General features: G+C 38.7%; 1 protein-coding gene across 1 annotated transcript in view; it reads right to left on the minus strand.

Annotated features, from left to right (window-relative positions):
• Window positions 1-21042, minus strand: part of ST6GALNAC3 (ST6 N-acetylgalactosaminide alpha-2,6-sialyltransferase 3) — a 613125-nt gene extending 592083 nt beyond the window's left edge. The window contains 2 exon segments of the mRNA XM_007946507.1: window positions 20711-20939; window positions 21026-21042. Of these exon segments, the coding sequence (XP_007944698.1) occupies window positions 20711-20939; window positions 21026-21042 (246 nt within the window).
• Window positions 21043-22349: the final 1307 nt, after the last annotated feature.

Raw genomic sequence — 22349 nt, forward strand, 5'->3', positions numbered from 1 at the left:
CAAGGCTCAGGGGTCCAAGATTATCTTCTGTGTCTGTGTTAATTGGTTTCCCTTTTCTTTGTTGAAGAGGGTCTGTGCAATCCTTCTGCCTAGTCCACCATCTTGCCTTGTCCTTTTATCTTGAGCTTGGCTCTGCTTTGCTTTGCCAATGGGATGCTAGCAGACATGTAAACAAAAATAACAAACTCACCACCGTCAAGTCAGATCTGACTCATAGTGACCCCTCCTTGGGTTTCCAAGGCAGTATCACTAGGGAAGTAGATTGCCTAACCTTCCTTCCGAGGAGTGGCTGATGGGTTTGAACCACCAGTCTTCTGGTTAGCAGTCAAGTGCCTTTGGCACTATGCTACCAGAGCTCCCCCATAAAGATTACAGCCTTGGAAACCCAATGAGGCAGTACCACCCTGTCTTATAGACTCACCATGGGCCAGAATCCAGGAGATGTCATCAGTTAGGTTTTATTTACTTAGTAACAAGTCATCTTCCAGACACTGAATACAATTATTTAACTAAAATTACTTGAACATTCACTATTCTTAACAGCAATGGAATTTATTTAAGAAGATTATTAAGTTTACATGCCAAAATGTCAATATACTATTTAATTAAAAAAGAAAACAAAACACCAAACTCTTGGCCATCAAGTAGATTGCAACTCATAGTGACCCCTATTGGGTCTCCAAGGCTATAAATCTCACCCTTCTTCTGTGGAGCAGCTGATGGGATTGAACCACTGATCTTCTGATTAGCAGCCAAATGCCTTAATGACTATACTACCAGAGCTCCTTACATCAATACCAATGGGTGCTATTATTTCAGGATATTTATAACTGGGTCCATTTTAGTCTCTTCTTGGTGAACCCCAATCTTAATGCTTCCTTAAAGTGGAGTCTGTTGCTGATCCTTGGCACACTGTCTGGAACAGAATAAGCACTTATTAAATATTTGGTGATTAATATTCACAATAATAGCTGTTATGTGTTGAATGTCTTTTGAGTTAGTTGCTCTGCCATGGTATTAGCTGAAACTTGAGAAATGCGAAACAAAAACTCCTATCATGGAGATCTAGTTCTATGATCTTTTTCAACCATCAAATAAGTTTCTTTTTAGTACGCTCACTGTTTTGTCTTCCATTGCTTATCAAAAATGAGGTAATTTTATATTTGAATTCTAATAAGCCCCTTTCAAGGGTGGTAACATGACAGCGGGAAAATGGGCATTTTTTCTACCTAAGATTCTGTAATGAATAAAATTCCCTTATATCTTCCTGGGGAACCAATTACTACATTAAAAATTATGATAATATGGATCTTTCATCAATAACAGGCATGATTTTTAAAGTGAAAATCAATCTATTGTGCTGATGCCTCACAGCAATAATGTAAAATGTCATCAGAACAATTATAATAAAACTATATGATTTATTAGTTGAGTAAGATGAGAAATTCAGCAAGCCATTTTCATCTGGCCATTTTCTCATTTTATGACCTTGGGAAATTGTGACCTTCACTTTTCTACCTCCAAATGATGCTCTGGTTTACTATAGCAATATGCCCCAAAGCAGAACGATATACAACGTGCAGCTCTTCTTGTGGACACCTGAGTGGATGATGAATGGAACTTCTTATGTTCAGCCTCCCAGCAAGTTTGAGAGTATAGATTTGGAAAGATAGCTCCTATCATCCTCCAGGTATCACCTTGTTTAAAAATGGGTTACTTATTGAATGCTTGGTTGTTGCTACTGTAAAATAACTATAATGAATTAGCCAAAACTTAGTTGCAAATGAAAAAAACACAACTCAAACTAGCATAAGAGAAAAAGAAGGATTCATTGGCTAATATAACCAAATCATGGGGGAGGAGGTGTTGGGCTGGCTTCAAGGATGGCTAGGCTCAGGACCTATTAGTTTGTTCTTGCTCTATCTCTGCAATTTATTTCTGCTTTCTGCTCCTCTTGGTGTCTTGGTCTCCAGAAAATACAGTCATGGAAACCAAGGGGATCACATCTCAACAACTCTACAACCAATGAAAAGGAGGTGTTTCCTATCAGGTATATCAATAAAACAAAACAAAAACTCATTACCATTGAGTCTAGTCCAACTCATAGCCACGCTACAGAATAAAGCAGAACTGCTCCATAGAGTTTATAAGGCTATAAATCTTTATGGAAGCAAATTGTCACATTTTTCGCCTGCAGAGCAGCTAGTGTGTTTCAACTATTGATCTTTTGGTTAGCAGCCAAGCACTTAACAACTGTGCCACCAAGGGTCCTTCTACTAGCTTTAGGCAGGAAAAAAAAATGGAGAAGGGTTCAGATTGACTTATCTTGGGCCATGGACCCACCTCTTGACCAATCACTTAACTAGCCAATCACCAACCTGAATTACATTCTTACTTGTGTGGTCAAAAGGGAAGGACCTGTTTCTGCAACAAACAGGAGATGGAGAGTACACAAACATAAGAGTCAATATATACATCTGAGTGAATAATTATATGTGTTTATCAGTATTACATATGTTTTCTGTGTATGTTTATATTTAAGAAAGTATATTGTTCTATGAGCAGACATGTGTGCACATATTGTACGTATATATGCATAGGACCTTGGGTGGCATAGTGCCTAAGGCATTTTGACTGCTAACCAGAAGGCTGGTGGTTCAAACCCACCAGTCACTCCTCAGAAGGAAGACTGGGCAATCTACTTCTGTAGAGATACCGCCTCAGCAACCCAAGGAGGGGTCGCTACGAGAAGGATTTGACTTGACGGCAGTGAGTTTGGTTTGTTTTTTTTGGTATACATGCATGTACCTATTTTCTGTATGTATGTATATAGTGGTGCATGACTATGAATGGATGCACATAATGCACATATGTATTATTGTTCTGCAAGTATGAATGTGTCTTTCCTTTTCCATGGATCTAGTTCACATTCCTAGATCATAATTATCCAATGAATATATTTTCTCCTATCTTCTATATCTCTCCAAACCAAACCAAACTCACTCCCCTTAATTCAGTCTCATAGTAACCCTGTAACACAGAGTAGAACTGCTCCGTAGGGTTTCCAAAGCTGTAATCTTTACAGAAACAGACTGCCACATCTTTCTTCTGCAGACCTCTAACCTTTTGGTTAGCAGCTGAGCACTTTAAGTATTGCACCACAAAGGCTCTTTCTATACCTCACAGAGTAAGTTTAATTCCAGCCAGACTGGCTTATTTATTGTCAACACAAGTGTCTGATTTCCTTATCTGGAATTGGAGGCAGTGCTATGGGGTCTTTTGGGCAACGGGTGCTGTGTCCCTCTCTGGGGTACACAGAGTCCAGGGGAACATTAAAAGAAATGACCTTTTATGTACTTTTCAGGTCAGCAGTACCAAGATAAGGATACTCCTGGTATTTGGTAACCAGCCAAATAAACAGAGGAGCCACAGTATTAGAACTAAAGGTAATATATCCCAAGGGAGGTAAGAAATGGATCTGTGGAGTATGAGGCTGTGTTGATTCCCTAAACAGACATTAGGAGTTTGCTGAGACTTTTGTTGTAATGCCCTTGGCCTGCTGGGAACCATAGGAGCTGAAGAAAAATGGACAGTGTCTATTTTGAAATTTACTATTGCTCTTTGCCCCAACTTCACTTTCTTTTTTTCTCTATTGCATCCAAATCCTTCTCTGAAGCAACTCTCACCTCTCCCATAAATGCTTCCCAGAATTATTCCAATGTACAATCATGCCTTTTCTTCTCATCCGGTAGTTCATCACAGGTGTGCGATCTCAAGATATGGCTATTAAGTGAGTGTTGCTTCTCCACTCAAAAAATATATAACCTCATACTTGGGAAACACTCAATTATCTTGGCTGGAAATAACAAATCCAATATGCAAATTTCAAATATGTAATCTTTATTATATGTTAATTTAGTTGATCCTTTATAACAATTTAACAGCTGAAATTTCTTTTGCTTTAGGATTACATAAATGTGAATATTCAAGTTTTAATTAACAATTAAATCTATCAGTTTTAGACTTTTAGAACCTGTATTTGCATATAATTGCTCTCAATATACTTACACAAACTCTAAAGCCCATATCCCCAAATATAGAAAACCTATTCATGTCAGTTTTAGTTACATGTATACATTTATTTAAATGCGTGAAGCATATGCTTTTATTGCCAAGAAAGTCAGCCTGTTCCTTAATTGTTGCTATAACCACAATTCAGGAAATTCTATTGCAACATCAATATGTTATGCGCATCTTTAATTAGACTAGTGCGGCCTGTCTGTCACAGCAACTGATCCTAAGTATTCGTATTTAGTCTACTTGAAGCTTTAAAGCGTTCTCATTTTTTTAAAGAAGTATATTTCGGCCTCATTAAATTGTTAAGCAAATCAATATGCAGTCCTACAACTTGATTGTTACTCTGTTCTCGAAATCCTGTGCTTCTCCACTTAGCATGTCTTTAGGCACCATTTGAAAGGGCACTCTTCCCAAAAAATACCAGAAATTCTCAGCACTCCAGACTGTTGTGGTTCTCTTATAAGATCTGTGGGATACATCTGTCTTCTCCACTGATCTCCAGGTAGATCTAACCATGACATCCTACTAATCACCAGAATCACTTTTCTCATCCAGCAGTTGATCCAAGTAAGTTGCTAGTTGCTCACTCTTAGCAGTGTCTTCACACCAGGTCACCCAACAAAAAGACAACACAATGACTAATTCCATGGTCTGAAAACTACAAACAGAATCTAGCCCAATGTCTCTTTTCCTAGAAATCTGCCATATTCTTAACAGGGAGAAACAATGATTATCCCGAACCAAGTCATGAGGCATGTACTTTAGTCTTTTACACCTGCCCTGTTACAATTAATTAGTTCAAGGTGAAATGCTAAAATTTCTGTTAAGGAGAAAGTAGATTCCTAAGATATTGCTAAAGCGTAGTTATATTTTAAAACATGATTTTCTGAAACACATAGGTATTATATGCTTTTTACCATGCCCAAGTTCAGTTCATAATCTGCTATAATACTATAGGTGGGGTTCCTGAAAATTCAGTCCTGGTAAAACAGTGGTTGTGTTATTGACCTATCAGGGCAACCCTGAGTAGCCAGTGGGTTAGGAATTGGGTGAGCTTATTAGGAAGGGAAAGTATAGGGCCTGCTGCAAAATCTGAATCATTTTGGTCCAGGTTTCCATTTGGTACTACCTCACAGTTGTTGTCAGCTCAAACACAAGTTAAAAACACAACCACTACAGTTGTCACTGAGTCAACTCTGACTCAATGATGACCTCATGTGTGTCAGAGTAGAACTGTATGATCCATAGGATTTTCAACAGCTGATTTCTTAGAAGTAGATCATCAGGACTTTCTTCCAAGGCATCTCAGGGTGGCCGTGAACCTCCAACCTTTAGGTTAGCAGCTGAGCAGGTTAACCATGTACATCAGAGGAATTCTGTGGCCTGTAGGACTTTCAGGATGTCAGTACTCACTCACTTAGTTGGGACTCATTTTATTTCCCTGTCTCCCAAGATAGAGAACGGCAGGGTTGCCTGACCTTCCCCAATACAAACCAAAAACCAAACTCACTGCCATCCAGTTGGCTCCAACTCATAGCAACTCCTCCTTGAGTTTCCAAGGTGGTATCACTACAGAAGTAGATTGCTCAATCTTCCTTCCAAGGAGTGGCTGGTGGGTTTGAACCAGCAACCTTCTGGTTAATAGTCAAATGCCTTAGGCACTAAGCTACCAGAGCTCCTTTCCCTAACACAGCCCTCCCCAAAGGTTAGACTTTTAGCCTGCAATGTCTGGCATAGCTGAAACATCATGCAATAAAAGTATTATCAACCATGAACAGCTTTGCAGGTTCTCTAGGTCTAGAAATTATTGCTGGCATGTCCACATGTTAAAAAAAAAAATTTTTTTAAGGGAGTCTAGTAGTTTCTAGGGGAGCTCTGGTAGCATAGTGCCTAAGGCACTTGACTGCTCACCAGAAGGCTGGCGGTTCAAACCCACCAGCCACTCCTCGGAAGGAAGGTTGGGCAATCCTACTTCCATAGTGATATTGCCTCGGAAACCCAAGGAGGGGTCGCTATGAGTTGGGGCTGACTCAAAGGCAAACAACAACAACAACAACAGTAGTTTCTAGAAAGCATGTGCACTTTAGAGGAAAAAATTTCTGAGAAAACCTCAAGGACTAAGGTCTTCAGACAAAAGTGAATTTGAGGAAGTGAAGGTGGGACTGGGTAAAGGAAGGGAACCAACCACTAACTACATTATATTGAGACTGTCATTATTTCAGTGAAGGGGACACTGCAATTCTTTCAATTAACACTAGAATAGTCATTTTTATGGGTCTGGACCAGGGGAAAAAAATACATAAATAATCTCAAATATAAGCAAGTCCACATGCTTAACTTTCTTATGTTGTTTGTGGTTTTACTTTATGTACTTCCCCTGGAAACAGACCTTGGAAAAATTAGATGAATTGATAAAATCAAGCAGAACACAAACTGGGGATCATTCACTGTAGGTGAGGTCTTGAGACAGACTGTCACAGATTCATGACACTGCCTGTACTTCACTTCTGCCATTCCAAAGGGACAAGAATTCATCTAATTTTTAAAAATAACAAGAGAATCAGATTCTATTCCTAAGAAACCCAACTCTCCATACAATGCCCACTAAATTTTCAACCTAATTACCTCCCTCCTTGTAGACAGTAGTAGGGAGATATTCTGTCCTATAAACATTTCAGCTCTTGAAATCTATGTCTAGTAACAGCAACATCTGGCCTTGCTGAAACACCAGGCAATAAAACTAACAGCAACCATGATCAGCTTTGTAGATTCTCTAGGTCTAGAAATTACTGCTGGCATGTCCATATTTAAATTTTTTTTTTTTTTTTTTAAGGGAGTCTAGCAGTTCTGAAAGAAGGGTTGGGCAATCTACTTCCGTAGTGATACTGCCTTGGAAACCCAAGAAGGGGTCGCTATGAGTTAGGTCTGACTCAGTGGCACATAACAACAACAACAATGGCAGTTTCTAGAAAGCACGTGTATTTTAGAGGAAAAAAATTTCTGAGAAAACCTCAAGGACCAAGGTTTTGAGATAAAAAAAATAAGCATGGTGACTACCTGACTCATTTCAGCCATAGCTTTTGACCCAACTCAGAGTTAGAAGAGTGACTAAGGACACAAGAGCACACCTACTTTAAAATATGGTTTGAAGATCACTATGGGTTGTGCACAGTAGCCATGGTGGTAGTGGTTAAGGGCCTGGCTCTGAGGCTGGAACCCACAGCCACTCCATTGGAAGAAAGATCTGGTGACTTTCTTCTATAGAGATTACAGCTTTGGAAACACTGGGGTGGGGGGAGTTCTACTCTGTCGTGTAGGGTTGCTATACATTGGAATTAACTTGATGGCAAGAGAATTTTTTCAGAGTTTGTGGGTGCTGTAAATAGTTAACACACGTGGCTGCTAAACAAAAAGTTAGAGGTATGAGTCCACCCATAAGCACTTCAGAAGAAAAGCCTTGCTATCTACTTCTGAAAAACTAGCCACTGAGAACCTTATGGAGCACACATGGAGTCATCATGAGTTGGAGTCAATACTAAGGCAACTGGATCTTTTTCCTTTAGCTATTTTCTCAGAAAATCAAATCCACAGCCTGTCGTTTTAGCTATATTACTTTGACCTGACCTTGAAGGCTTTTTCACCCTGAGTCTCTTTTTTAATTCAACCATCTTTGGGCAGGATTATGCCTGAAGTCAATTATTTGGTAAGAACCAATGGGCAGCCATTTGACAGTAAGAAAGAAGTAAAGACATAGGGAGAGTGTGGGATTGTCAGAAGTATAAAATCAGTGATGGTGGAGGTAAAGTGTCACCAAATTTGCATTCTTCCTAATTTAGCCTAGAAATATTTGAGTTTGGGAAGAAATCTTCTATTCTCCTTGATTGTTCTCCTTGAAAGTTCCTATGTTGTTCAATTTCCGTGCAAGGTTTCTGCTCATCCCCTGTGCTTATCATATAATATGAAACCTCCCTTTCTCTTATGCATAGGCCAGAACTAGAAGAAATATGTTTTAGACAGCTTAATAGCTTCCTGTTGTTACTTATTTGTTTTTGAAATACTGTTTAAAAATATATAAAACACATTTGCCAATTCAATCTTTTTCAGGTGTAAACTTAGTGATATCAATTATATTAATCATGTTGTGCAACCATTACCCTTAATAGATATCAAATTTCCTATCACTATAACTCATTGCTTCCTGAACAACGAGAGGTTCCCCTTTGCTCCCTCCCTGCTGCCCCTGGTAACCACCAATCCTGTTATTTCCTATTATTGAATAAGGTGAAATGTTTCATGTAATTCCTGGAACACAGTAAGTGCTCAATAAATATCCTTCCTGGGTTCAGAATATCTTTTTAATGTTTTATTATTAAATAGAAACATAGAACAGTGCATAAAACATAAATATATATTTAATAAAATAATTACAGTGTGACTACTTAGGTAAACTCCAGAAGCTCTGGTGGTGTAGTGCCTAAGGAATCTGACTACTAACCAGAAGGCTGGCAGTTCAAACCCACCAGCCACTCCTCGTAAGGAAGGTTGGGCAATCTACTTCCATAGTGATAATGCCTTGGAAACACAAGGAAGGGTCATTATGAATCAGATCTGACTCAATGGCAGTGTGTTTGGTTTGTTTTTTAGTATGACCTATAAATGGAATCACACTATGTGAATTCTTTTATTCTTACATCTATTGCTCAAAATTATGTTTATATAAGATTCATTCACACTGTCACATCACAGCTTTAGTTTCTTTATGTTCATTGCTATATAGTATTCTAGTATATGAATGTAGAATAATTTTTAATCCATTCTATTGATGATAGACAATCAGGTGCTTTTCATTCTTTCTATTATGAACAATACTTCTCTATATCCCTCCCTGTGCATGAGTGCACAAGCCTCTCTAGAGTATTATTGACATTTGGAAATGTTGAGACACAGGGTATGCAGAGTTTCAACTTTGCATGGTAATACAAAGCTGTATTCCAAAGTGGTTGCTCCATTTACACTCCCATTTCTAGTGTGTAAGAGTTTTGTTGTTCCACATCCTTACCAACACCTGGTACTGCTAGAATTCTTAATTTGTTTCCTCTGCTGCAAATGGTTAATGTTCTTGGCTACTAAACAAAAGGCTGGCGGTTCAAGTCTACTCAGAAGAGCCTCACAAAAAAGACCTGGCAGTTTATTTCCAAACAATCAGCCACTGATAATACCATGGAGCACAGTTCTACTCTGACACACATAGGGTCACCATGAATCAGAATAAACTTGACGATGTTTGTTTTTTTAGTTGTTGTTCCACATCCTCACCAATACTTAGTACAGTCAGAATTCTTAATTTGTGGTTGTTGTTGCCAAAATGGTGTTTAGTATGCAGTTTTATCTCATTGTGTTTTTTTTTTTTTTTTTTTTTTAAATCTCATTGTGGGTTTGAATTGCAAAATCCTGATTATTAATGAGATTGGGTATTTTTTCATAGGCTTATTGCGCCAAGTCCAGAATCTTTAATATTTAAACATAAATTCAGGATGCTGGACTTTGGTTATGTGGTATTATTTATACTGAGCATTACAAGTTGTTGCTGGTAAATACAAGGGAAGCAAATGAAACTCATTTATAGAACATCAATTTGGGGCTAGGAACTTCATGCTTTTTCTCCTATTTAATCCTCTTAATAACTTTGTTCACTTGAATTGCTATCCATATTTTGCAAATAAGGAAAGTGAGACTAGACAGAAGTAAAGAAATTTGCTCAACTGCAAATATACAACTAGTAAGTGTCAGAACTGGGACTCAAGCCATATATATAGGCCTCAAAGTCTCAACTCTTTTCATTAAGCATACTTCCTCCCAAGAAATAACCTTTGCAAAAACAAAATAATGATCAATATCCTCTGGTGAAGCCATTATGTTAAAAACTATACCCAAAGAATTTCAAAGGCAGCCTGGTTAATAAAACTAGTTAAATAACTGCATCCCTAGGTCAGTTTTTCCCTTGTTGATGTTAGGTTTTATAGAGTCAATTTTCAACTCATGGCAACCCCATCTGACAGAGTATAACTGCTCCACAGGGTTTTCTAAGCTGTTATATTTACAGAAGCAGATCACCCATGTTTTTTTTCCTTGCTGAGCAACTGGGTGGGTTCAAATTGCCAACATTACAGTTAGCAGTTGAGTGCTTAACCATTGTACCACAAGAGCCCCTAAATCCAAATCATTCACATTAAAACAAATTATAGGGAGTTCCAATAAGACGGCAGAATAGGCAGACAAAACTACACAGACCCTCTTCACCAAAGAAAAGAGAAACCAATTGACACAGACACAGAATATAATCCTGGAGCCCTGAGCTTTGAAAGGACAGAAGTGGACCAAAATCCAAGTAGTAGAATAATCTGCATGAAAATACTGAATAAGGAGACAAACAGAGGTGAGGACTGTCAGTGATCCTGATGGCACGGACAATTTGGATATTTCCAAATGGGGTTAGTACCTAAGAATTAACCTAAAAATCAGCCCTGCTCAACAAGGGCTACCAGGAGGACTAGACTGGTAGCTGATGACTAAAAAGGGAAACAGCAAAGGAGGCAACAAACTGAGCTGCGGACTTTTGGATGCCTATAGGGTGCTGCCATTTTGAAAGTTTACAAGCAGTTGTACCATTTTGGTTATTTAAAGCAATAGCATTCTCTCAGATTCCAGGGACTTAAGAATAGGCTCCACTTGCCTAAGACAACATGGACATACTGGAGACTGAGGATTGGAAAGGTGCGATATTCACCTTGTTACTCTTATACTCTACACCCTCTTGGTGAATGGAGGTGTGGCCATCTCTCACCCCAACACACCTTCTTAGCCAGAAGGAATTTCATCCCAGTCTGTATGCTCTGATGGAGCCTGGTGCCCTACAGCACCACCACTCCTCTCGGTTTGTTTCTTGTTTCTTTATCTTTTTTGTCTGTTTGTTTTAAAATTCTTTTTCTGCTTCTTTTTTTCCTTCTTCTTCCTTTTTATTTCTATTCTTTCTTCTTCTTCCCCTCCCAGGCTCTAGTTTTTGGCTTTTTCTCTCTTTCCTTTCCCTGGTCCCCATTTTCTTCTTTCTTGTGGTTCTCTCCATCCCTTGTTTTTCTTTCTGCATTTTTCCCATTTTTTCCTTCATTATTCTCTTACTCTACCTCTTTTCTCTTATTTCCCCATCCCAAGATATTGTGGGTTTTCTTTTTCTCTTTTTCTGTTGATATTTTTTTTTTTTTTTTGTCATTTTTAAGTATTTCTTTAAATATTTTGTCTCATGTATCGCCCTTCCTCTTTTCTCTTTTTGGTGACTGTCCCTATGTGTTTATGCAGTGTATGCGTTTTACCCCCTTGCTGTTACTTTTTGGGTGGTTTTTTGATTGTTTGTTTTCTGTAACTGAGTGGGACACAGCAATCATGCCCATATAATTCAACCATACCCTCACCACTTGCAGCCCCATCTACTGAGTGAGGGTGACCAGTTACTTTTGCACCAACTGGTTGACAATACACAACAGTCAGAAAGTCTAAATCACCCTTTCACTGCTCTTCACCAATAGTTAATGGAGATTTATGTAGCCAAACTCATACTCTCTCACATCCACCAGGAGACAGGAGGTGAGTGCATAAGTGCTGCCAACTAGCAAATAAAGGAGCACAGTACCCTACTTACTCAGATACATCCAAACAAAACAAAGAAAATAAAAATCTTGGCCAAATCACTTCAACATAGAATCACCAACTAAATATAAACACAATAATGTCACAATGTCTTGGACACAACAGAAAATCACAGTTCAAACAAAAAAGCAAGATAAAGCAAAAGAAACAAGGGACCAGGATACAAACCCAGAACACATCCCTGAGGAAGAAGCAGCATTAGAACTCCCTAATAAAGAATTCAAAAGAATTATATTTAGGACCATCAATGGAAAGAAAGACAGATCAAGGAAAACAGTGAAAAAATTAAGGAAAACACAGACAAAATCCTAGAAAAATTTCAGAAGACAACACAAGAACAAAATGACAAAATAAATGAAAAATTAGAAATGATACAAAATCTACAGATAGAAATCCAGAAGATGAATACTATGTTTTCAGAAATAGATAATACATTGAAAGAGCAAAGGAATAGAATCAAATCAATGGAATACAGAATTACTGTGATTGAGGACAATTACCTCAATACTTCTTTGGAAAGGGATCAATCAGAAAAAAGATCAAAACAAAATGAAGAAAGCCTAAGATTCATGTGGGAAACCATCAAAAGGAATAATCTACGTGTAACTGGAATTCCAGAACAGGAAGAGACAAATAAAACAAAAGAGAAAATTGTTGAAGATTTTTTGGAAGAGAATTTCCCTGATATGATGAAAATATATCCATTCAAGAAGTCCAATAAACCCCAAATAGGATAGACCCCAAAAGAAAATCACCAAGACAAATCATAATTAAACTCACCAAAACCAAAGACAAAGAAAGAATCCTGAAAGCAGCACAGGATAAACAAAAAGTTACCTACACATGAAAACCAATAAGACTAAGGTCATTGCTCTGCAAAAACTATGCAGGTGAGAAGACAATGGGATGGTATATATAAATCTCTGAAAGAGAAAAATTTCCAACCAAGAATTATATACCCAGAAAAATTGTCCCTCAAATAGGATGGTGAAATTAGGACATTTCCAGATAAGCAAAAATTAAGGAAATTTGTTAAAACCAGATGTTCTGGTTACCTAGTGCTGCTCTAAGAAGAAATATACTACAAATGGGATGGCTTAAACAAACAGGAGTTTATTCTTACAATTTGGAGGCTTTAAGTCCAAGTTAAAAGTGCCAAGCTCTAGGGGCTGGGTGAAAGCCCCTCAGCCTTGGGCTTCAGTTCTGCCTCTTGCTCCTGGCCCACTGAAGCCAGAGGCTTTTCTTCACTCAGATAGCTGCTGGCTTCTGAGGCTGACAAGCCCAAAGTTGACAAGTAAAAAGGAACAGTCCTAATGTTACCAAATCACATGGCAGGCCATTAATTCAAGTCCATTGTAAGTCCCAAGGTCAGTAGAGCATGGCAGGCTGTTGAACAACATGGCTACATGCAGGGTCCAAGCATGCCATAAGCTAGAGATCATTCCCAAGGCTTCTCCTTATATACAGGAAGCAGACCACATCCCAAAGGCAGCAACTCAGCTGCTTGTGGTAGATCCCACCATGGAGTTGATTGCCAGTCTCATTATGGGGAATAATGACCACAGCTGCCCATCCACTCAACCAGGCCCAGCCAAGTTGACACACGAACATAACCACCACACCAGACAAACTTTACGAGAGATGTTAAAGGGAGTCCTTTGGACGGGGAACCAACAGCAGCAAACAACCGACCATTGTTGTTGTTGTTATGTGCTGGCAAGTCTGACCCGACTCATAGCGACCCCTCCTTGGGTTTCCGAGGCGGTATCACTATGGAAGTAGATTGCCCAACCTTCCTTCTGAGGAGTAGCTGGTGGGTTTGAACCACCAGCCTTCTGGATAGCAGTCAAGTGCCTTAGGCACTATGCTACCAGAGCTCCTAACAAATTCATATTTGTCAATAATCACACTGAATGTAAATGCATTAAATGCACCACTCAAGACATGGAGAGTTACAGAGTGGATAAGAAAATATAACCCATCAATATGCTGTCTATAAGAGACACACTTTAGAAACAAAGGCAAACATAAAAGAGCAGAAGTGGCAATATTAATTTCTGATCAAATTGACTTTAAGACACAAACCACCATAAGAGACAAGAAAGGACATTATATAATGATTACAGGATCAATTGAACAAGAGGAATAACGATAATAAATATCCATGTCCTCAATGAAACAGCCCCAAAATACATAAATCAGATTTTAATAGGATTGAAAAGACAAATAGGTGACTCCACAGGCAGAGTGAGATATTTAATACACTACTTTCAATTACAGATGGAACAATGGAAAGAAACTCAATAAAGGCACAGAAGAACTAAACAGAGCAATCCACCAGCTTGACCTTATAAACATCTACAGAGCACTTCACCCCACAACAGCACAATATACATTCTTTTCCAGCGCACATGTGACATTCTACAGGATAGACCATATGTTAGGCCACAAAGAAGCCTTAATAAATTTAAAAACATTGAAATATTGTAAAGCATCTTCTCAGATCACAATCCTATCAAATTAGAAATCAACAGTAGGAAGATCAATAGAATAAGAGCAAACACATGGAAACCGAATAACACCCTCCTTAAAAATGACTGGGTAACAGAAGAAATAAAAAATGAAATTAAAAAATTCCTTGAATAAAATGAGAATGAAAACACAAATACCAAAATCTTTGGAACACAGCAAAAGCAGTGATCAGAGGCCAATTTATAGCAGTAAATGTACATATCAAAAAAGAAGAAAGAGCCCATATCAACACCTTAACCCAACATCTCCAACAATTACCAAAAGAACAGCAAAAAAAAAAAAAAAAAAAAAAGCCTACAGTCACAGAAGAAAAAGAAATAATAAAGATTTGAGCAGAAATAAATGAAACAGAAACTAGAAAAACAACTGAAAAAACAACAAGACTAGAAGTTGGAATTTGAAAAGATAAATAAAATTGACAAACCACTGGCAAAGTTAACAAAGGAAAAGAGGGAGAGAATACAAATAACACAAATAAGAAATGAACTGGGTGACATCACAACAGAACCAACTGAAATAAAAAAGGACAATACGAGGATACTGTGAAGAACTGTACTCCAACAAATTTGAAAACCTGGAAATGGACAGATTTCTAGAAACACACCACTTACCTAAACTAACACAGATTGAGGTGGAAAAGTTGAACAGATCCGTAACAAAAGAAGAAATTGAACAGGTCTTAAAAAAAATTACCAACCACAAAAGAAAAAAAAAAAAAAAAAGCCCTGGCCATGATGATCTCACCAGAGAATTCTACCAAACATTCAGAGAAGAACTGACACCCATCCTACTCAAACTATTCCAGAACATAGAAAAGTATGGAATCCTCCCAAATTCATTTTATGAAGCAAGTACAACCTTGATACCAAAACCAGGCAAAGACATTACTCAAAAGGAAAACTGTAGACCAATATCCCTCATGAATGTAGACACAAAAATCTTCAACAAAATCCTAGCCATTAGACTCCAACAACATATCAAGAAAATAATCCATTATGACCAAGTGGGGCTCATATTAGGTATGCAAGGATGGTTCAACATTAGAAAAACAATCAATGTCACCCATCACATAAAACAAACAAAGGAAAAGAACTACATGATCATATCAATCAATGCAGAAAAGGCATTTGATAAAATGCAACACCCATTCCGGATCAAAGCTCTCAGCAAAATAAAAATAGAAGGGACATTCCTCAATGTAATAAAAGGCATATATGCAAAACCAACAGTCAACATTATTCTCAAAGGAAAGAGACTCAAATTATTCCCTCTGTGAACAAGAACCAGACAAGGATGCCCTCTATCACCACTTCTGTTCAACACTGTATTGGAAGGCCTAGCCAGGGCAATAAGGCAAGAAATGGAAATCAAAGGCATCCCAACAGGTAAAGAAGAAGTCAAACTATCCTTATTTGCTGCTAATGATATGATCCTATACATAGAAAACCCAAGAGACTCAGCAAAGAGGAAGTAATAGAGATTTATCATAATGGCAGGATAAAATACCAACATCCAAAAATCTGTTGGATTTCTCTACACCAGCAAAGAGATTGCTGAAAAAGAAATAAGGAAATCGATACCATTTACAATACACAACAACAAAAAAAAACGCAAACCAAACTCACTGCTGTTGAGTTGATTTCGACTCATAACGACCCCTTCTTGGGTTTTCAAAGCAGTATCTCTATGGAAGTAGATTGCCAAGTCTTCCGAGGAGTGGCTGCTGGGTTTGAACTGCCAGCTTTCTGGTTAGCAGTCAAAAGTATTAGGCACTACGCCACCAGACCATTTACAATGTTGTTGTGTGCCGTTGAGTCGGACCCAACTCATAGCGACCCCTCCTTGGGTTGCCGAGGCAGTATCACTACATTTACAATAGCTACCAAAAAAGTAAAATACTTGGGAATAAATCTTACCACGGACACAAAAGTCCTGTAAAAAGGAAACTACAAAATGCTACTTCAAGAAACAATAAGAGATCTACATAAATGGAAGAACATACTATGCTCATGGATAGGAAAATTGCCAATTGTGAAAACGTCAATACTACCCAAAGCAATCTATACATTCAATGCAATCCCAATCCAGATCCCATCAAAATTCTTTAAGGATATGGAAAAACCACTCATAATTTTATATGGAAAAGAAAGAAATCTAGGATAAGCGAAGCACTATTGAAGAAAAAGAACAAAGTAGGAGGTCTCACCTTCCCAGATCTCAAAACCTACTATTCAGACACAGCCAGGTACTGGTACAACTGGAGACACACAGACCAGTGGAATAGAATTGAGAACCCAGAAAGAGATCCATCAACCTATGGTCAGCTCATCTTTGACAAAGGGCTGAAATTCATTAAACAGGGAAGAGATTGTCTCTTTAACAAATGGTGCTCGCAAGACCAGATATCCATTCACAGAAAAATGAAACAAGATCTGTACTTCACACCACACACAGAAACTAACTCTAGATGGATCAAAGACTTAAATGTGAAACCTAAAACTATAAAGTCCCTCAAGGAAAAAATTGGGGCAAATTTAGAGACCCTAATATATGGCTTATTAGACTACCATGCATAACCCAAAATTCACAAACAGCAGAATATAAACTAGATGAATGGGACCTTCTAAAAATTAAATTTTTATGTGCTTCAAAAGACTTTTCTAAAAGAGTAAAAAGAGAACCTACAGATTAGGAAAAAATATTCATCAACGACATATCTGACAAGGGACTTACCTGTAAAATTTATAGAAAACTTCAACACCTCAACATCAAAAAGGACAAACAATCCAATTAAAAAATGGGCAGAAGACATGAATAGACACTTCACCAAAGAAAATATTCAGGTGGCCAACAAACACATGAAGAAATGTTCACGATCATTACCCATTCCAAAAACCAAACTCACTGCCATTGAGTCGATTCGACTCATAGCGACCCCCCCTTGGGTTTCCAAGGTGGTATCTCTACAGAAGTAGATTGTCCAATCTTCCTTCCAAGGAGGGGCTGGTAAGCAGTCAAATGTCTAAATCAAAACAACAATGAGATACCATCTTACCCCAGCACTAATGGCAAAGTTCAAGAAGACAGAAAATAACAGATGCTGGCAAGGATATGAAGAGATTGGGACTCTCGTAAACTGCTGGTGGTAGTGTAAAATGATACAACCACTGTGGAAAGCAGTATGGTGATTCCTTAAAAAGTTGGAATTAGAAATACCATTTGACCCAACAATACCATTACTAGGTATATATCCTAAAGAAGTGAGAGCCAGGACAAGAACAGATATATGCACATTCATGTTCAACAATAGCAGAAAGATAGAAACAACCTAGGTGCCCATCAACAGAAGAATGGACAAGCAAACTATGGTATATATACACACAATAGAATACTGTGCAACCCAAAAGAATAATGTTGGGAGTAGAATCTGCAAAATACCACATAAGATGGATGAACTTAGAGAACCAATCCCCCGCCCCCAAAAAAAACCCACCTTACTGCCATTGAATCATTTCCAACTCATACCAACTCCCATTGGGTTTCTGAGCCTGTAAATCTTTATGGAAATAGATTGCCTATCTTCCTTCTGTGGAGCAGCTAGTGGGCTTTAACTGCTGACCTTCCAGTTAACAGTCAAATCTTCATCCACTACACCACCAGAGCTCCTTGGAGGATATTATGCTGAGTGAAATAAATCAGTCACCGAAGGACAAATATTGTATTAGTCTGCTATTACAAAAAGTCAAGGAAAGGTTTATATGTGGAAGGAAACTTTCTTTGTTGGTTACCAGGGATGGGAGAGGAGGGGAGGGAACACTGTTAGACAGGTAGAGACAAGTATTGATTTGGGTGAAGGGAAGGGCCATGTACCAAATATGAGTGATCAGCATGGTGGCATCGAGGAAGAGGAAGACATAGAGAGGTACATGGGAGGTGCAGACAACAAAGATGAACCCTTTTGCACATACAGTACTGCATTGTCAGTGATGGCAAACATTGATATACAGGTGGACAGATGGGTAGACAGGCTGAACCATCAGGTATATTAGGCAGGGAGGAGTGTGTCCATGACCATATATAGGATTGGCGGATGATGTTTCTACAAGTGTATTTGTATGTTCTGTAAGAATGTCCAGGTATACAGTAGAGCTGACAAGAGACAGTGTTGTGGTGATTGTGGTGACTTCTTGGCCAGCTACCCAGAGGGAGTGAGTGGTTGGACCTATGGACTCAGGACCATAGTTGCAGGGGGCATCAAGCTCAATTGGCATAACATACTACACAAAACATTGCTCCACATCCTACTTTGGTGAATAGTGACCGGGATCTTAAAAGCTTGCAAACGGCCATCTAGATGCAAAGATGCATGTCTCCTCATCCAGAGCAAAGAAGAATGAAGAAAACTAAAGACATATGGAAACAATTAGTCCAAGGGACTGGTAGAGTATTCAATCCTCAGCCTATATGACCATGAGACCAGAAGAACTAGATGGTACCTGGCTACCACTGTCAACCACTTGGAAGGGGATCTTTGTAGGAGATCCTGGATAAAGTGGGAAAACAATGTGGAACAAAACTCAAGATTACAAAAAAAAAAAAAAAAGACCAGGTTTGCTGGTCTGATAGGGCCTGGAGAAACCCCTGAGACTATGGCCCCTAGCTGCCCTTCAGGTCTGGAACTGAACTCACTCTGGTGGCTTCCAGCCAAATAAAAGACCAGCATATGGGCTGAACATTTACATCAGGAAGATACACTCCTTGGAGAGATAAAACATTTGAGAACAGAAGGGCAGTGAGACACAGGGAGACCACTCAGGGGGCAGGAGTGCATGGGAGGGAAGTACACAGGGAAGAGGTAACTATGGGAGGAAGTGGGAAGAAAGCTGTTAAATTATGGGGAATTGCAGTCAATGTCATGAGACAAAATGTGTATGAACTGCTATATGGAAAGTGAAATTGCTCTGTAAACTTTCACCCAAATCACAATAAAAATAAAAAATACAAATTACAGGGTCTTTGATAGCTACTGGGATTTCCCTCATCAGAGCTGTATGTGAGATACATTGTTTCATTTGCAACCTGTGACAGGCACCTGTGAAATGATTAACAGGATCCAGTAGAGTTGTAGAATATCCAATGACAACCAGAAATATAAGTAACAAAAGATGACTGTGAGACAAACTATTCTCTAAGAGATACATTTTTGAGACAGATAATCAATTTATTAGGACACTCAACAAATTTATGCAAAGGGCACTTTTTTAAAAATTAATTTTAAACCAATTAAAGGATAAATATCAGACAAGGTTCCTTAATAATTTATATGTTATTAATGGTGTCTTTAGATTTTTTCAGCCAAAAAAACCTAATAAAAAGCCTATAAATCCTGCAGATATAGAAACAATTTTCAAAGAATCATATTAACGAGAAGTGATGACTCAGGTATGATACTGCTTACGAAAGGGATTGGACAAAATCGGCTTTCAAAATCCTTACCAGGATACTAAGAATAACTCTCAAGACAGGGGTGGTATTTTGTGTGTGACTCTTCTGTCTATTATCTCTCCAAAAATGACCTTCCAATGGGATCTGATCCAAACTTCTCCCCAGTAATGCTTCCACACTAGTGGCCTGAACCTTTGTCACCAACAAGTCCATGTAAGCTTGGACTTAGCATCTACGAATATTAACCTCACATTCCATCTCACTCCACAGAAACAAATAGTGCACACAATTCACATATTTTGTGAGGTTCATTATTTCTACTTCAGTTCATGACACAACCACTTGCTGGCAAAAGCACTAGCAAACTGTGCACTTCATAGCTGTCAATATACCTCCATTCTCTACCATGCCACCAATTGGCTACAAAGATTTCAAGGTTCGGTGATTATAGGATTTAAATGATTTTAACCCCTTTAAATTTGCAAATTCTTTAAATCCTATTATCTCTGCAGCCACTCTGAATTTTAAAATGAGCTTGGCCTTTTCCAGCTCCAGGTCTAAGGATTACAGAGTTTTAGAGAGTTTAAATGCTTTTCTAAAGTTCTATAAAGAGTTGTCCCTAACTAGTTGACCTCCAAGAAATAAAACCAGCCACTTTTTCAGCTCACAACTGCTGATCAGAGTTTCTAAATGGAAAGATATGTGTGTTATGCCACAAACCACCAGGAAAACAGGTGATTGCTTCCTCAACTCCATGTGAGCCAAGTGAGTCAGAAGATTTGATATAGGAGGTAGTAGGTTTTTGACATGTGTCAGTGAATGTCTAAGAATGAGAAAACAGATGATGTTGTCAGGGACCCAAAGAAGCTCACTGGGGCTGAGGGGGTGAGTTTCTGAAAGAAAAGCCATTACCGTGGATACCCTCCTAACCCTAGGTAACCCTCAGAGGTCTTACCTCTTGCGTCCTCACATTTATGTATCCATAGTGAGTCCGAAGGGGCCGTCTGTATGTGTAGGAGAATGGAATCCATTTTGCACCAGGTTGTCCAAAACAGTTTAGCAACAGTGGGAAATTCACCTCATTTACAAGGCGCACAACCAGCAGGAAGAGGAATGCTGCTATGAAGCTCACGGCAATCACAGACTTTCTCTACAAAACATTCAAAAAGAAGAAGAATGAATGACTTTCAACCAAAAGCAGTCACACAGGAGGTTTCTTTTTGCTCTCAAAGAGATCAAAGGATTCTATCATTTAGGATATTTCACTTACAGACAAAACACGCTCATTTGGTGACCAGGTTGCTTAGTATGCTGGGCCAAACTGAGCAGCTTTCTTGCATTATCCTTCTTTTCTATCCCTATACTTTCTCACCTCCCTACCTTCGTTGAAAACTCCTATTCAGTTTCCAAAACCTGAATCAGATATTGCCAACTCTAGGGAGCCTTTCCCAACTGCTTAATCCCTTCTACACCAAAAATTCAATGTAGGTGGAAGGAACAGAACTTGACTACTGATTGGATGGAAGTGGCAAACAGAAAATCCAGAAATGCCTGAGATTTTGAGTGGAGGTGGCTGCAATAAGCTGGTCATATCAGGAAACGCCAGGGTATTCAGAGCAGGGACTGATCTAAGAGTAAGAAGGTAAAATCCTTGGCTTTCTAGGTATTAATTTAGAGGACCGGTGGCTTATCTAGGTGGAGCTATCAAGGAATTAGATGGAAGGTCAAGCCTAGAGTGAGAAAGACAGGAGAGCTGAAAGCAGACCTCAGAAAAAAATTTTGCAATGAAGTTCAGGGTGAAGACATTATGAAATATTCATTCATGAACTTGAGATTGGCACTGATTTATCTTCAAACTTAAGAAAAGTCAAATAACTTTTTAGTAATGACTGATTTTTTTTTTTTTTTTTTTGGCAGCATTCCACTACCTGATTAAAGAAACTTCTTTTTACTCTTCACAGAAATTCCCTAGGGAGACAGAAACCCAAAACCAGCATCTGTTTCCTCCCTGAACCCAGGGTCTCAGCCTCTGAAAAGGCAGCAGAAAATGACTCTAGAACTCCATGGCATCTAAAGGAAGTCTTTGTTCCTGCTCAACTTCCATAATTTGTACAAGGCCCACCCCTCCATCTAGCCAGCCTAATTTTCCAATCACCTGGAAGTCCCTTGAGCTCTGTCTCCTCAAAATCCTCTTCTCACCACTAACTACCACAGCCTTACCTCATTTAACCTTCTAATCATGAAAAACCATTTTAATTTGCTCCTCTGTGGCATCATTATGTCCACAACATTGCAATGTGTCAAGGTAACAGCTTAAATAAAGTGATGGATCTTACAGGTTCAAAGGGGCATAGACCAAAACAGATGGCTAAATAAAAGCAAAGAGGCCAGTCACCCATTAAGTAAATAGGTAAGAACTTTTTTTTTTTTTCCCTCACATAGCCATCCAGTAGCTTGTTGCAAAATAGCCATTTGCTTTGAAGGAGACCCAGATGGGATTTGTGCCTTTGTCTGTTCCAGAGCCCAGCATGGTTTCTGGGTCTCTTGGTTGCTGCATTACATTGAATTGCTGGGGGCTTGGGGACAAAGGCATG

This window comes from Orycteropus afer, unplaced genomic scaffold (assembly GCF_000298275.1).
Source record: "Orycteropus afer afer isolate SDZICR_OR568_19922 unplaced genomic scaffold, OryAfe1.0 scaffold00164, whole genome shotgun sequence".
Lineage (NCBI taxonomy): Eukaryota > Metazoa > Chordata > Mammalia > Tubulidentata > Orycteropodidae > Orycteropus > Orycteropus afer.